At 40.0% G+C, this 12712-nt stretch overlaps 1 protein-coding gene across 1 annotated transcript in view; it reads left to right on the top strand.

Annotated features, from left to right (window-relative positions):
- LOC120540944 (breakpoint cluster region protein-like) overlaps positions 1 to 12712 on the top strand; it is a 184027-nt gene that overhangs the window by 117031 nt on the left and 54284 nt on the right. The window contains exon 2 of the mRNA XM_039772144.1: positions 3997 to 4181. Within this exon, the coding sequence (XP_039628078.1) occupies positions 3997 to 4181 (185 nt within the window). The remainder of the gene's footprint in view (positions 1 to 3996; positions 4182 to 12712) is intronic.

Genomic DNA, 12712 nt, shown 5'->3' with positions numbered 1-12712 from the left:
GTTGAGCACTGTGCTCCATGGTTGCAGTTGATTGTTTTCAATAAAAGCACTTGACACTTCCGTACCTGCCCTTTTGCTGTAAGCATGTGTCCTCCTTAGCCTGGCTCATCTCAGTTCATGACCATCAACGTTTTTGGGTCAAAGTCGCTCCAGGAAATGACAAGGAAGCGTGGAGCCGACCTGGACCGTCACAGTTGGGCTTGGTCATCAGGACTGATGCTAGTGTTTGTTATAATCAGCTTCATTTTCAGCTGGCCATATCTCATTTGTTCTGAGATTTACTCTGTATTTAGCATAATGTGTTGTGTGGTTTAGGAATTTGCTGCAGTCCTTGTGTTCGTGAATATTTGTGCAAGTCAGTTGAACATGTGCTCTGTGGAGAGTGCAATGCAAGAACAAATAATAACTTGAATTAAATCGAACAGCTGCTTATTACTAGAGCATCTCAAGCCTGGTGTTAGAATGTTGAGTTGAGTTAGGCCACTGATTTACAGGCAGAAGAGTGTTGGGGGGGGGGAGGGGCGGGTGACAGTGTTTTATAAATAAACTCGTTTACTTGGATTTTTTTTTTCTTCAGGTTAGCACAACATATCGAGGTACCTTTTGATCATATTTATTTAATGAATAATAATGAATTAACTGTAAAGTAATTAACACAATTTAGTATTACTTTACTATTATTTTACTTGATCATTTTCTCACTGTTGAGATTCTGGAATGTTGCTTGGTAGTTATACAGCTGTTTAAAAGCTGCTATGATTTTCTGTCGTCTTTAATTTTTTTTTTTTTTTGTCTTTGTAATAAGCATGAAATTCACGCGTTTATATAGTAACAGATGTGAACTGGGAATGTGAGTAGGCAGAAGGTTGTTCCTCCATTTTCCTTCAGATTTTTCAGATTGGTAGACATTCGTAGTAGACGGGTGTTATTAGTTACATTTATGGATTTCATTGCCCTAATATGTTAATGTAAAAACTGCACTGCCAGATACAGACAGCTGTTTGTTTTATAATTAACTGTCAGGTTTGTTCTCATCAACATTTTATTAGACTGACTAGCTGGGCTGTACAGTTCCCCATTTCTGGAAATCAGCAGAAAGAGCAAAGCTATTGAGTCATGGATTCTTGTCGTTTTCCTGAACAACCTTTCCTAGATGCTGAGTGGGTCGAGGTAGAGATTTTCATTACCAGGGCTTTAAAACCATTCTCTGTATGTTGAAGCTGGTGCAGTCACTTAGTTCTAGAAGTTTGATGATGGAAGGTTTTGGAGGTTGAATTTTCTTGATTAAAGTAGTTAATATTTGTATCTTGGATGACTGGTGAGTTTTTAAGTCATTTTTTTTTTAGCTCACACTCTCATTGCATTTACAACACAGTACACTTAACCAGTTACCTCAAGTTTGACTGAGACCATGAATTTAGACGCAGAATCCTCATTAATACATAGCCATAAAGAAAAACATACAGACATTGATAATATAAATGTTTTTTAAATTGACATTTCTGAGATGTCATCATCGCACCGTTCTGTAGCCTACATAAACGCGAAAGCTAGCAGGTGGACATAAAAGGGAGAGTCATCAAAACATTTTTATACCTAATTGAAATCAATTTTTTTTTTGAATGTAGGATTCCTCATAGGGAACAATTAAACCCCCTGTAATTTTTAAACGTATGGTTTGGATGAAATAAATTTAGAAAGGCTAATCGATAGGCTCTTCCAATAATAATAAAAATAATGTCCACCTGGACAGAGGCAGTGGTGCTGTAAGAATTATGTTTTTGGATTTCTCTAGCGCCTTCAACACCATCCAACCTCTGCTCCTTAAGGACAAGCTGACTGAGATGGGAGTAGACTCACACCTGGTGGCATGGATCGTGGACTATCTTAAAGACAGACCTCAATATGTGCGTCTTGGGAACTGCAGGTCTGACATTGTGGTCAGCAACACAGGAGCTCCACAGGGGACTGGACTTATTCCAGTCCTGTTCAGCCAACATACATCAGACTTCCAATATGATTCAGAGTCCTGCCACGTGCAAAAGTTTGCTGACGACACTTCTATCGTGGGCTGCATCAGGAGTGGGCAGGAGGGGGAGTATAGGAAGCTAATCAAAGACATTGTTAAATGGTGCAACTCAAACCACCTACAACTGAACACCAGCAAAACCAAGGAGCTGGTGGTGGATTTTAGGAGGCCCAGGCCCGTCATCGACCCCGTGATCATCAGAGGTGACTGTGCAGAGGGTGCAGACTTATACATACCTGGGAGTGCAGCTGGATGACAAATTGGACTGGACTGCCAATACTGATGCTCTATGTAAGAGAACCCAGAGCCGACTATACTTCATTAGAAGGCTGGCGTCCTTCAACATCTACAATAAGATGCTGCAGATGTTCTATCAGACGGTTGTGGCGAGTGCCCTCTTCTACGCGGTGGTGTGCTGGGGAGGCAGCATAAAGAAGAAGGACGTCTCACGCCTGGACAAACTTGTTAGGAAGGCAGGCTCTATTGTAGGAATAAAGCTGGACAGTTTAACATCTGTAGCAGAGCAACGGGCACTAAGCAAACTCCTGTGAATCATGGAGAATCCAGTGCATCCACTGAACAGTGTCATCTCCAGGCAGAGGAGCAACTTCAGCGACAGACTGTTGTCACTGTCCTGCTCCACTGACAGACTGAGGAGACCCCACACTATGCGACTCTTCAATTCCACCCGGGGGAGTAAATGCTAACATTATTCAAAGTTATTATTACTCTTTAATTTAATATTGTTTTTTGTATCAGTATTTTGCTGCTGGATTATGTGAATTTCCCCTTGGGATTAATAAAGTATCTATCTATCTGTCTATCTGTCTATCTATCATCTGACAACATTCAATAAAAGCAAAATAACATCAGTGTAGGGAGTCGTACAGAACCATCTGTTGAAATAGATATGAACTACAAGGTAAATGTAGGACTTCACTCCGGTTAAGATAGCAATCTTTTTTTTTAATTAAGTAATGCTTCATAATGTGAACTACATGTTTAATTTTGTTTGCTTTCCTAACTTTTTGAACTTCACAAAGACACTTGCTTAGTGGTGAAATTCCACTCCTAACTCTTATGAGTTGCATATATGCTAGTGATATGATAAAAGGACATTAAATAAGATGTAATTCTGTAGTTCCACCATCTTTAGTGAGGTCTGGTGCTGTCAAAGGGGTTTGCCTGTGTCCTGCCCAGCCATTCATAATAAATGCTGTAACACACATTGACTTTACAGCATAGGTGCACGTGTGTGTTGTAAATTTGGGCCAATGTGTTTGTAATTTTTTTTCATTTTTAATGATTTTATTTATTAGACCCTTGCTATCCTGCATTGGGTCTAATAGGTTTAAGTATGTTAGAATATATATGGAAAAACAGTCAAGCGTCCCAGTCACCTAACCATTACGCCACAAGCATCACCCTTATTAAAGTGTAGGAAACAGGAGGAAAAGTAAAGCAAGCTGTTGCAAGTGAGGTGTTAGTAGCGCAAAAGGGAGCAATTAGTGTTCTCATCTGTTCATAAAACAGGACAATGCTGAACTGTCTGCAATTTTGCCACCACGATGGGACATCAAAGAGAGGTGCATGCCTGTTTAGTTATAAATGAGAAAGAACAGAAGTGCTGACTACATGAAAATCTGACTGATATTCGGCTTTGCCTGTACACCCCCTGTACCACAGGCTGTTTCCTTAATTGAGTTCACTCCTGGTTACAATTATGATTGTTTTTCCAATTTTCCGTTATTTTGTTTATTTTTTTTTTAAGTTGGTCGGTCAATTTTTTTAAGAGGGGAGATTTATTTTCCATTTTTATCCGAAATTTTACATTTTGTACAGAGCGAAGAACAAAATGTTCATTACAGAGGTCTGCCTTATTTTTTCATGATGCCATATAATTCAGTTCTCAGTGTCCTGTTTTGGTCTCTGCCTTCTTACTGAGTCATTTTCATTTTTCTCCTCAGATGCCTCCTTCAGTGGAACGCCACCTACTTATGGCTATGATGCTGACCGAGCAGAGGAGCAGCGGCGACACCATGACATGATGCCGTACATTGATGATTCCCCATCGTCTTCTCCTCATCTCAGCTCTAAGAGTCGGGGCAGCAGAGACACATTGTCCTCTGGATCTTTGGAGTCCTCTAAATCAGTATGGCTGCTGATTTGCTATTATGCGTCATAATCAAATATGGGTGTTAGGCCCAATTTACTCTGTGTCCATCTTACCAGTCACCAGTACAAAACATTACTTATAGTCCTTAATTCATTTTTCTTATGTGTGATAGTTTTATGATTTTTATATACAGTGCAACCTCGGGTCACGACCAGAGTTTTGAAACTACAATTAATCCGTTCCAGACCGTACGAACTGTATGTAAATGTATTTTTTTTTAAGATTTTTTAAGCACACAAATAGTAAATTATACCATAGAATGCACAGTGTAATAGTAAACTAAATTTAATAACATTGAATAACGCTGAGAAAACCTTGAAGAACAGAGAAAACTAACGTTGCAAGAGTTCACGCTACAGCCTTACGAACCGCTTGCTGTAAACACTTTTTTTAATAAGTTTTAAGCACAGGGAAAAAAAAATGAAAATTTGAAAAACCCTTAATTTATACATAAACAACCAAGAAAAGTAACCTTGCATGAAATCGCCATTAATCTTCCTGGCTTTCTCGCATAACATCGCCTCGCTTACGCTATCTCCTGCAAGTTGCTTCTCGTTCAGCCACACTAGCAACAGTTTTTCCATCTCTTCCAGCACTTGAGGCCTCTGCTTGGTTAACACTGTAACTCCTTTTGCAACATCAGCTGCTTTAATGGCCTCTTTTTGCTTTAGAATAGTCGAAATCTTAGATTTTGACTTCTTGTACTAAACGGCAAAATCAGTAACACGAACGCCACACTCATACTTTTGAATAATTTCTTTCTTTAATTCGATTTCAGTTTTCTTCAAAACCTTTCTTCTCACCAACACTACCACTCTTCTCTTGCTTAGAGGCCATGGTTAATTGCAAAATTAATGCAAAAGCACATGAAATAGAGCACAAATAGTTTACAGCAAATGCACGCACGTCTGACCGAGAATAATGTACAGGGAGAGACTGAACACGTGCAGAAATCAACGGCGCGTACTAACCGGAAGGGAAACTGGCTTGTTCATCACCTGAGTGTGTGGTCGTGAACAGATGCAAAAGTTTGGCAAACTTTTTGGTCGTAACCCGATTTGTACGTGTTCTGAGAAGTTTGTGTCCCGAGGTTCCACTGTATAAGGTTCACAAAGCAGCTTTAATAGTTTTTCTGCCCTCCTGGCTATAGTGTTTGTAAGAGGGTATGCAGTATACAATTGCATGACTGCATCTGTGATTTGAGTTCAGGGTGGCGGCCATTTGTCTCAGGGCTGCCCAGTTTTAAGACACACAAGTTTTCCATTGCAGTGGTCTGATTGAAAAGAAGTATCTAAGACATCATTTAGCATTAGACAACATTTCTGAACGTCAAATAGTATTTATGTATGATACGGATGGACTCCATCCACTCTTTGTGTGATGTGCAGAGGTTCTGCTCCTAAGTATGCAGTAGACATGAGCCTGGGGTTTATCCAAATTATCTATGCATGCTTCTCAGTTACTAAAAGGTCCACCATGATGCAACAGTACCAAGTTTGGCTTGCACCCAGAAGTATAGCAGAGGAGGTGGCGAGAAATAAGCTTGTGATCGGCTTTTAAAATTTATGTCATAATGTAGTGCAGTGCCGCCAAGTGGTAGACCAGCAAAGTAAAATTTTTGTAAACCCAATAATATAATTGTACATTTAATGCTCTTTTTCCATCTACTTACTTAGCCAGTGTAGTCCTTAAAACCTCAACTGTGCAATGCAGTTATTTCTCCTGTCAGTTCTCGTATTGTACAAACGAGTTACCTTGGAGTGCCAAAGGGAGCCACTGATGGGGATTGAATTTATAACCAAAGCCGCTGGAGGTCACACTCCTTGCAAATATGTTGATTTTTGCTGTGACATTTTGAAATGTTTTCCATTATAAAAGAAAAATGTTAAAGGAATACTCCATCCAATAGTGTTTTATATTTTTTTAATGTTTCTTAATCGTGTTGGTTATAGTGAGGGAGATGCAGATCTTCAACTCTAATACACAGCATTGTGGGAATGACCTCATCCCTGTTTACATTCAGTGCTGGCTAGTACAAACCGGATTTCAAAAAAGTTGGGACACTAAACAAATTGTGAATAAAAACTGAATGCAATGATGTGGAGATGGCAAATGTCAATATTTTATTTGTAATAGAACGTAGATGACAGATCAAACGTTTAATCCGAGTAAATGTATCATTTTAAAGGAAAAATATGTTGATTCAAAATTTCACGGTGTCAACAAATCCCAAAAAAGTTGGGACAAGTAGCAATAAGAGGCTGGAAAAAGTAAATTTGAGCATAACGAAGAGCTGGAAGACCAATTAACACTAATTAGGTCAATTGGCAACATGATTGGGTATAAAAAGAGCTTCTCAGAGTGGCAGTGTCTCTCAGAAGCCAAGATGGGTAGAGGATCACTAATTCCCACAATGTTGCGCAGAAAGATAGTAGAGCAATATCAGAAAGGTGTTACCCAGCTAAAAATTGCAAAGACTTTGCATCTATCATCATCAACTGTGCATAACATCATCCGAAGATTCAGAGAATCTGGAACAATCTCTGTGCGTAAGGGTCAAGGCTGTAAAACCATACTGGATGCCCGTGATCTCCGGGCCCTTAAACGACACTGCACCACAAACAGGAATGCTACTGTAAAGGAAATCACAGAATGGGCTCAGGAATACTTCCAGAAACCATTGTCAGTGAACACAATCCACCGTGCCATCCGCCGTTGCCAGCTGAAACTCTACAGTGCAAAGAAGAAGCCATTTCTAAGCAAGATCCACAAGCTCAGGCGTTTCACTGGGCCAGGGATCATTTAAAATGGAGTGTGGCAAAATGGAAGACTGTTCTGTGGTCAGGCGAGTCACGATTCAAGTTCTTTTAGAAATCTGGGACGCCATGTCATCCGGACCAAAGAGGACAAGGACAACCCAAGTTGTTATCAACGCTCAGTTCAGAAGCCTGCATCTCTGATGGTATGGGGTTGCATGAGTGCGTGTGGCATGGGCAGCTTGCATGTCTGGAAAGGCACCATCAATGCAGAAAAATATATTCAGGTTCTAGAACAACATATGCTCCCATCCAGGCGTCATCTCTTTCAGGGAAGACCCTGCATTTTTCAACAAGATAATGCCAGACCACATTCTGCATCAATCACAACATCATGGCTGCGTAGGAGAAGGATCCGGGTACTGAAATGGCCAGTCTGCAGTCCAGATCTTTCACCTATAGAGAACATTTGGCGCATCATAAAGAGGAAGGTGCGACAAAGAAGGCCCAAGACGATTGAACAGTTAGAGGCCTGTATTAGACAAGAATGGGAGAGCATTCCTATTTCTAAACTTGAGAAACTGGTCTCCTCGGTCCCCAGACGTCTGTTGAGTGTTGTAAGAAGAAGGGGAGATGCCACACAGTGGTGAAAATGGCCTTGTCCCAACTTTTTTGGGATTTGTTGACACCATGAAATTCTGAATCAACATATTTTTCCCTTAAAATGATACATTTTCTCAGTTTAAACTTTTGTTCCGTGATTTATGTTCTATTCTGAATAAAATATTAGAAGTTGGCACCTCCACATCATTGCATTCAGTTTTTATTCACGATTTGTATAGTGTCCCAACTTTTTTGGAATCCGGTTTGTAAAAGGAAGTAACTGGCAATAATATTTTACCAGAAAATGCACACATATTTAACATTTTGACCTTACAAATGAATATTGGACATGTGGATTATATGACACGAGTTACATGCAAATTTTTATTCTTTTTTTTTAATCGTTTGGCGCTGCATAGCAGTGCTCACCTATTGATCACATTGAATTTTAATATTCAGTATTTAATTTCTCCATGAAAACATGAGATTAAAACTTTTTTTTCAGCCACCACTACCAACTACATGGGGTAAGTAACAATTTAAAAATTATATAATTTGATGGTGGAATATTCATTTAAATCATTACAAAGAATTAATTTATCCATTTAGTTGGCTATAATGAAAACATTCAGCCATCCTGAAGGTCAGCCTTGACAATTAAGTACTTTTCTTGCAGGCTACAGCTGATGTTCTCACTTTTGTTTTTGATGTTGCTGATGTGGAGGGTCAAGTCAGGGAGTAATATGTTGACTTTTAACTTAAAATAAATAACCTTTTACAACACCAAAACTACATACGAAGTATTTAAAGGACCAAATATAGATTAAAAAAAAGGCCCTTCCTTTTTCTCCAGTGATGTCATTTTTGCTTGCATAATAACTTCAAAAAGGAACTTCACCAAGGTAGACCTACTGGTCTACTGTACATATTTTTATACTACAACACTGCCATTGTTTTTAATGAAAGGGTGTCTGTTGTTCAGCACCAGCCGGAAAGGTTTAACAGATTGGCTAAATGAATGATACAGCTTGCTCCCACAAACTTCTGTTAATGAATCAATGAAGCAATTTGCATCTCTGCGTTCTCAAGAGTATTTAAAATGATGACAAGGTCTTGTCACCTGCGTTTCTTGACTAGAAAATGGGCAATGCTTTGGGTAGTTGTTGGCAGCAAAGGTGCAGTGATATTCACGTTGAACTCGCAGGGAAGAACAAGAATCAGAAAAGGGCTAATGTAATTAGAAATGCTTGCTTCTAGATCATAATATCACCGGTACTAGATATAAGGTTAAAGAAGTTAGCTGCCTTCACACTTCTGTTTGGTTTGCTAGGTGGACTGCCAAATTCAGGGAGCATTGCATGAAGCACTTGCAAAACCTGATAGTGGTTATTTATAAGAGAGCAATGCAATAAAAGGCACATACAATGTTTTTTTCTTTCAACATGGTTATCTCAACCTGTACCCTCCCATGCCAAAAACAGCCTCCAAACCTCTAGTACTTGGCTTTCGCAATGTTTCATTTTTTATAGTTCTCTAAGGTGTGTGGTGTGTTCCCTTGCCATTGTGTTCTTTTTAAAAGACAAGATAAAGATGAACCTCTGGTGTCTGATCTTGAGCAATAACATTCATCTAGTATGATATGGGGCGGCACGGTGGCGCAGTGGTAGCGCTGCTGCCTCGCAGTTAGGAGACCCGGGTTCGCTTCCCGGGTCCTCCCTGCGTGGAGTTTGCATGTTCTCCCGTGTCTGCGTGGGTTTCCTCCGGGCGCTCCGGTTTCCTCCCACAATCCAAAGACATGCAGGTTAGGTGGATTGGCGATTCTGAATTGGCCCTAGTGTGTGCTTGGTGTGTGGGTGTGTTTGTGTGTGTCCTGCGGTGGGTTGGCACCCTTCCCAGGATTGGTTCCTGCCTTGTGCCCTGTGTTGGCTGGGATTGGCTCCAGCAGATCCCCGTGACCCTGTATTCGGATTCAGCGGGTTGGAAAATGGATGGATGGATAGTATGATATGCTTTGGCTTCTGTCCATCTCCCGTGAGTGCAATTTAATTGAATGATGCAAATTATGTTTTCTCTGCAAGTCAGAATTTTGCTGAACAAGAGAGTGATATTCTCCACATGGTGCTGCCTACTCAGTTGCTGGATCGGAATCCAATAGTCATTAGTTGGAGATCCTGAAGCAACATATTTAATCAACAAGATAGGAGATTCCTGAGAAACACACTCTTAACTGACTTAAGCTGAATAACCCAGTTAATGCAGAATCCTGGTTTCCTAAAAATGTGCGTTTAAATGCGTAAGAAACTCTTCTCCTTTGTCAGAATTCTCCAAGGCTATTAAACTGTGCGAAAAGGAGTTAAGCATCATTATTGGCCACCATTTATTTGACAATAAGCATGATGCCTGTGATCATTTTCTTGTGTTTTATAAATATGTTTAGTCAAATGTACACTTTATTTTTAGGTTTCTGTCACTGGATTGCACGTAGTACACTCTTTTTCATGTGTGTTTGAGCCCTGCAAAGGACATGTGCTTCTTGTCTTACACCCAGTGCTACTAGAATAATAATAACACATTTATTTTTACTTCAGTTGTATTAAGTAAGCGTGAGCTTATCACTCCTACTTTGACTTTGGAATGATCTGGCCCTGGCTTATCTGTCTGACCTCCTTGTCTCTTATGCCCCTTCTTGATCCCCGAGATCATCTGACCAGTTTCTACTGGCCTTCAAGGCAAAAGATATGGGGTGATCATGCTTTTGCAGTGACTTCTAGTCGGATCTGGAACAGTCTACCAGTTTAGATACCGTAAGAGCAGCTCCAACCCTGTCGATTTTTAAGTCTTTACTGTAAACGCATTTTTGACTTGAATAAGATGAGCATCACGTGTCTTGTTACTTTAAAAAGTAATTGGACTGTATAACGCACATTACTTTGAACATGTTACCCTGCTGTTCTTGAGATTGTTTTCCTGAGTTTAGCACTGGTCACTCATCTCATCAGCACAAATTAAGCGACTTCTAGAATATTGAGACAGATTATTTCTTTTAGGAGATGGAATAATTGCAATTGTCTGAACATTTGCCTCTGGAAATTTAATTTGTGGACACTTCTCTCCTCATGGCTGCTGAAAGTGTGTGAGAAGCCAATACATGCACAAGCGAAAAAAGTGCACTGAACATGCGCAGACTTCACAATCCTTAACAGTAACCCAATTAAGGATTTTCATGGGCACATAATCAGATTATTACTGGATAAATCTACCTCTGTTAACCAGGTTTCTCTGAGGCCAGTAACTGGAGAAACCAAGTTTCTGTGAATAATTGAGGTGCACGTAAACACACCTAATGGTACTGCATTCTAGGATTCCTGCTTGCCCGTAGCGACTTTCTGTTGAAGGTCCCATCCATACCAAACATTGTCTGCCCCAAGTATCTGCACACTAAAAATAAGCAGATGAATATATGCACACTTTGTGCTTGTGTAAGTGGTAATTAATTCATCCTCTGTGGTGAGAACTTTCACAGAGTAGCTTAAACCAAGGAGAGTTGTCAATGGGTGGGGGTTAGGTGGTAGCAGTTAGAGTTAGTGGTTCCATTTTAAGTTGGCATCCTCACTGTGCAGTTATAGCTAACTCAGTGGGTCAGGCTGATGTGTTGCTCAGCTAATAATATTCTAACATGTTCGCTCTCCCTTAAAGTTATGGGACCATAAAGCAAAAAAAGTGCAAAATAAGAGTGACCACAGGACAGGTTTGTGAAGCAGAGTTTACTCTGTCCAGTCAGAAGAAGCTGGAAACAGCTGTAAGTTTGACGATCGCTATTCTCTTTTCTCACTTCTTATATTCTCGAGGGAGACCTTGTTCTGCACTTACCTTTTTCAGTTCCACTTTTGAGTCCCTTACAGAAGAACGTAAGGAATGTTATTAGTCAAACTGTTAAGGTCATACATTAAATTTAGACCTTTCAAGGCCTGTTTGTCTAGGTGTGCTGCTGCTATCACAAGAAAGTGGATAAGGAGAATAAGTCAATTAATTAATAATGTTGGGGGAGTGAAGGGCTTATGGGTACTCCTGATCAAATTATACCCTCACACTTAGGGAACAGGAGCCACATGTTAGGACTGTACTTAGTGAAATCTGCAGCATCCTTCCATGGGATAGTGGATCTCACAGCATTCCAAAAAGATATTTATTATTACATTTTTTTTTAAATGCTGAATGTCCCTGTCAGCCTGTAGCCCCAGCAGCCATCTTGATTTGAAAAGAGTCTACAAGCTCCTGAAGGACTGCTTTGATTATGCTGGGGTGTGTGAAAGTGGGTTGGAGGGAAAGAAGTGATTAGAAACAATGAAATTCATACTGAACCTCTGATGGTCCGCTTGGTGCTGTTCAAGTGTTTCAACCCGCTTTACATTGGCCTTGTGCTGCTTAGAGGGCCTTGTAATTTACAGCTGCAAGCAAAATGGCAATTGTTTTAATGTAGTCTCCATTCATTGTCTCCCTTTAAGAAGACAATACATTTTGAGCACTTCAGCATGTACTGCAAGCAGCACCTTTACATTTATTTATTTAGCGTGCACTTTTATCTAAAGCAACATAATAGTGTATAGTGACAGGTGAAATGATTCTGTCTGTTGGCGAGGATTAAAAAGACAACCTTGTGGTTTACAGCACAAATCCTAATCCACTAGGGTGCCTCACTGCCTGACATAACATTTACAAATTAGATTTCTCTTTTCATATCCCAAGTGATCCTCAAACCTCAACGTGCACAGCACAGCTGTTTCCATATGGTTACAGTGTCAGCACCTGCAGGTTAGCCCACTCACTTAGGCCGAGTGTGTCATTGTAGAGAATCAATCGGTAGCGTTTTTATTTAGTGCCTTTCATTGAACTCCATTCCAAGGTGCTGTTTAATTATATTTCATTGTGTTTTTTTCTTCACCTTTCTACAATATTCATACTGCCAGGATAAGTTACTAACTCAGATTTATACTGGGAGTTAGTGGCTTGGATGGAGCCTGCAGCTTTGTCGTTTCCATATTGCTACTTTCATAGTGAACAGCATTCCCCCAGTCTTTGCAGGTGAAGTTCAGTTGTTTCCATTTTTCTTCATATTAACATGGTTTGGTTCATTAGAGGCTTCAGCCA

This window comes from Polypterus senegalus, chromosome 12 (assembly GCF_016835505.1).
Source record: "Polypterus senegalus isolate Bchr_013 chromosome 12, ASM1683550v1, whole genome shotgun sequence".
NCBI classification, from domain to species: domain Eukaryota; kingdom Metazoa; phylum Chordata; class Cladistia; order Polypteriformes; family Polypteridae; genus Polypterus; species Polypterus senegalus.
This window is presented reverse-complemented; position numbering and strand designations above follow the sequence as displayed.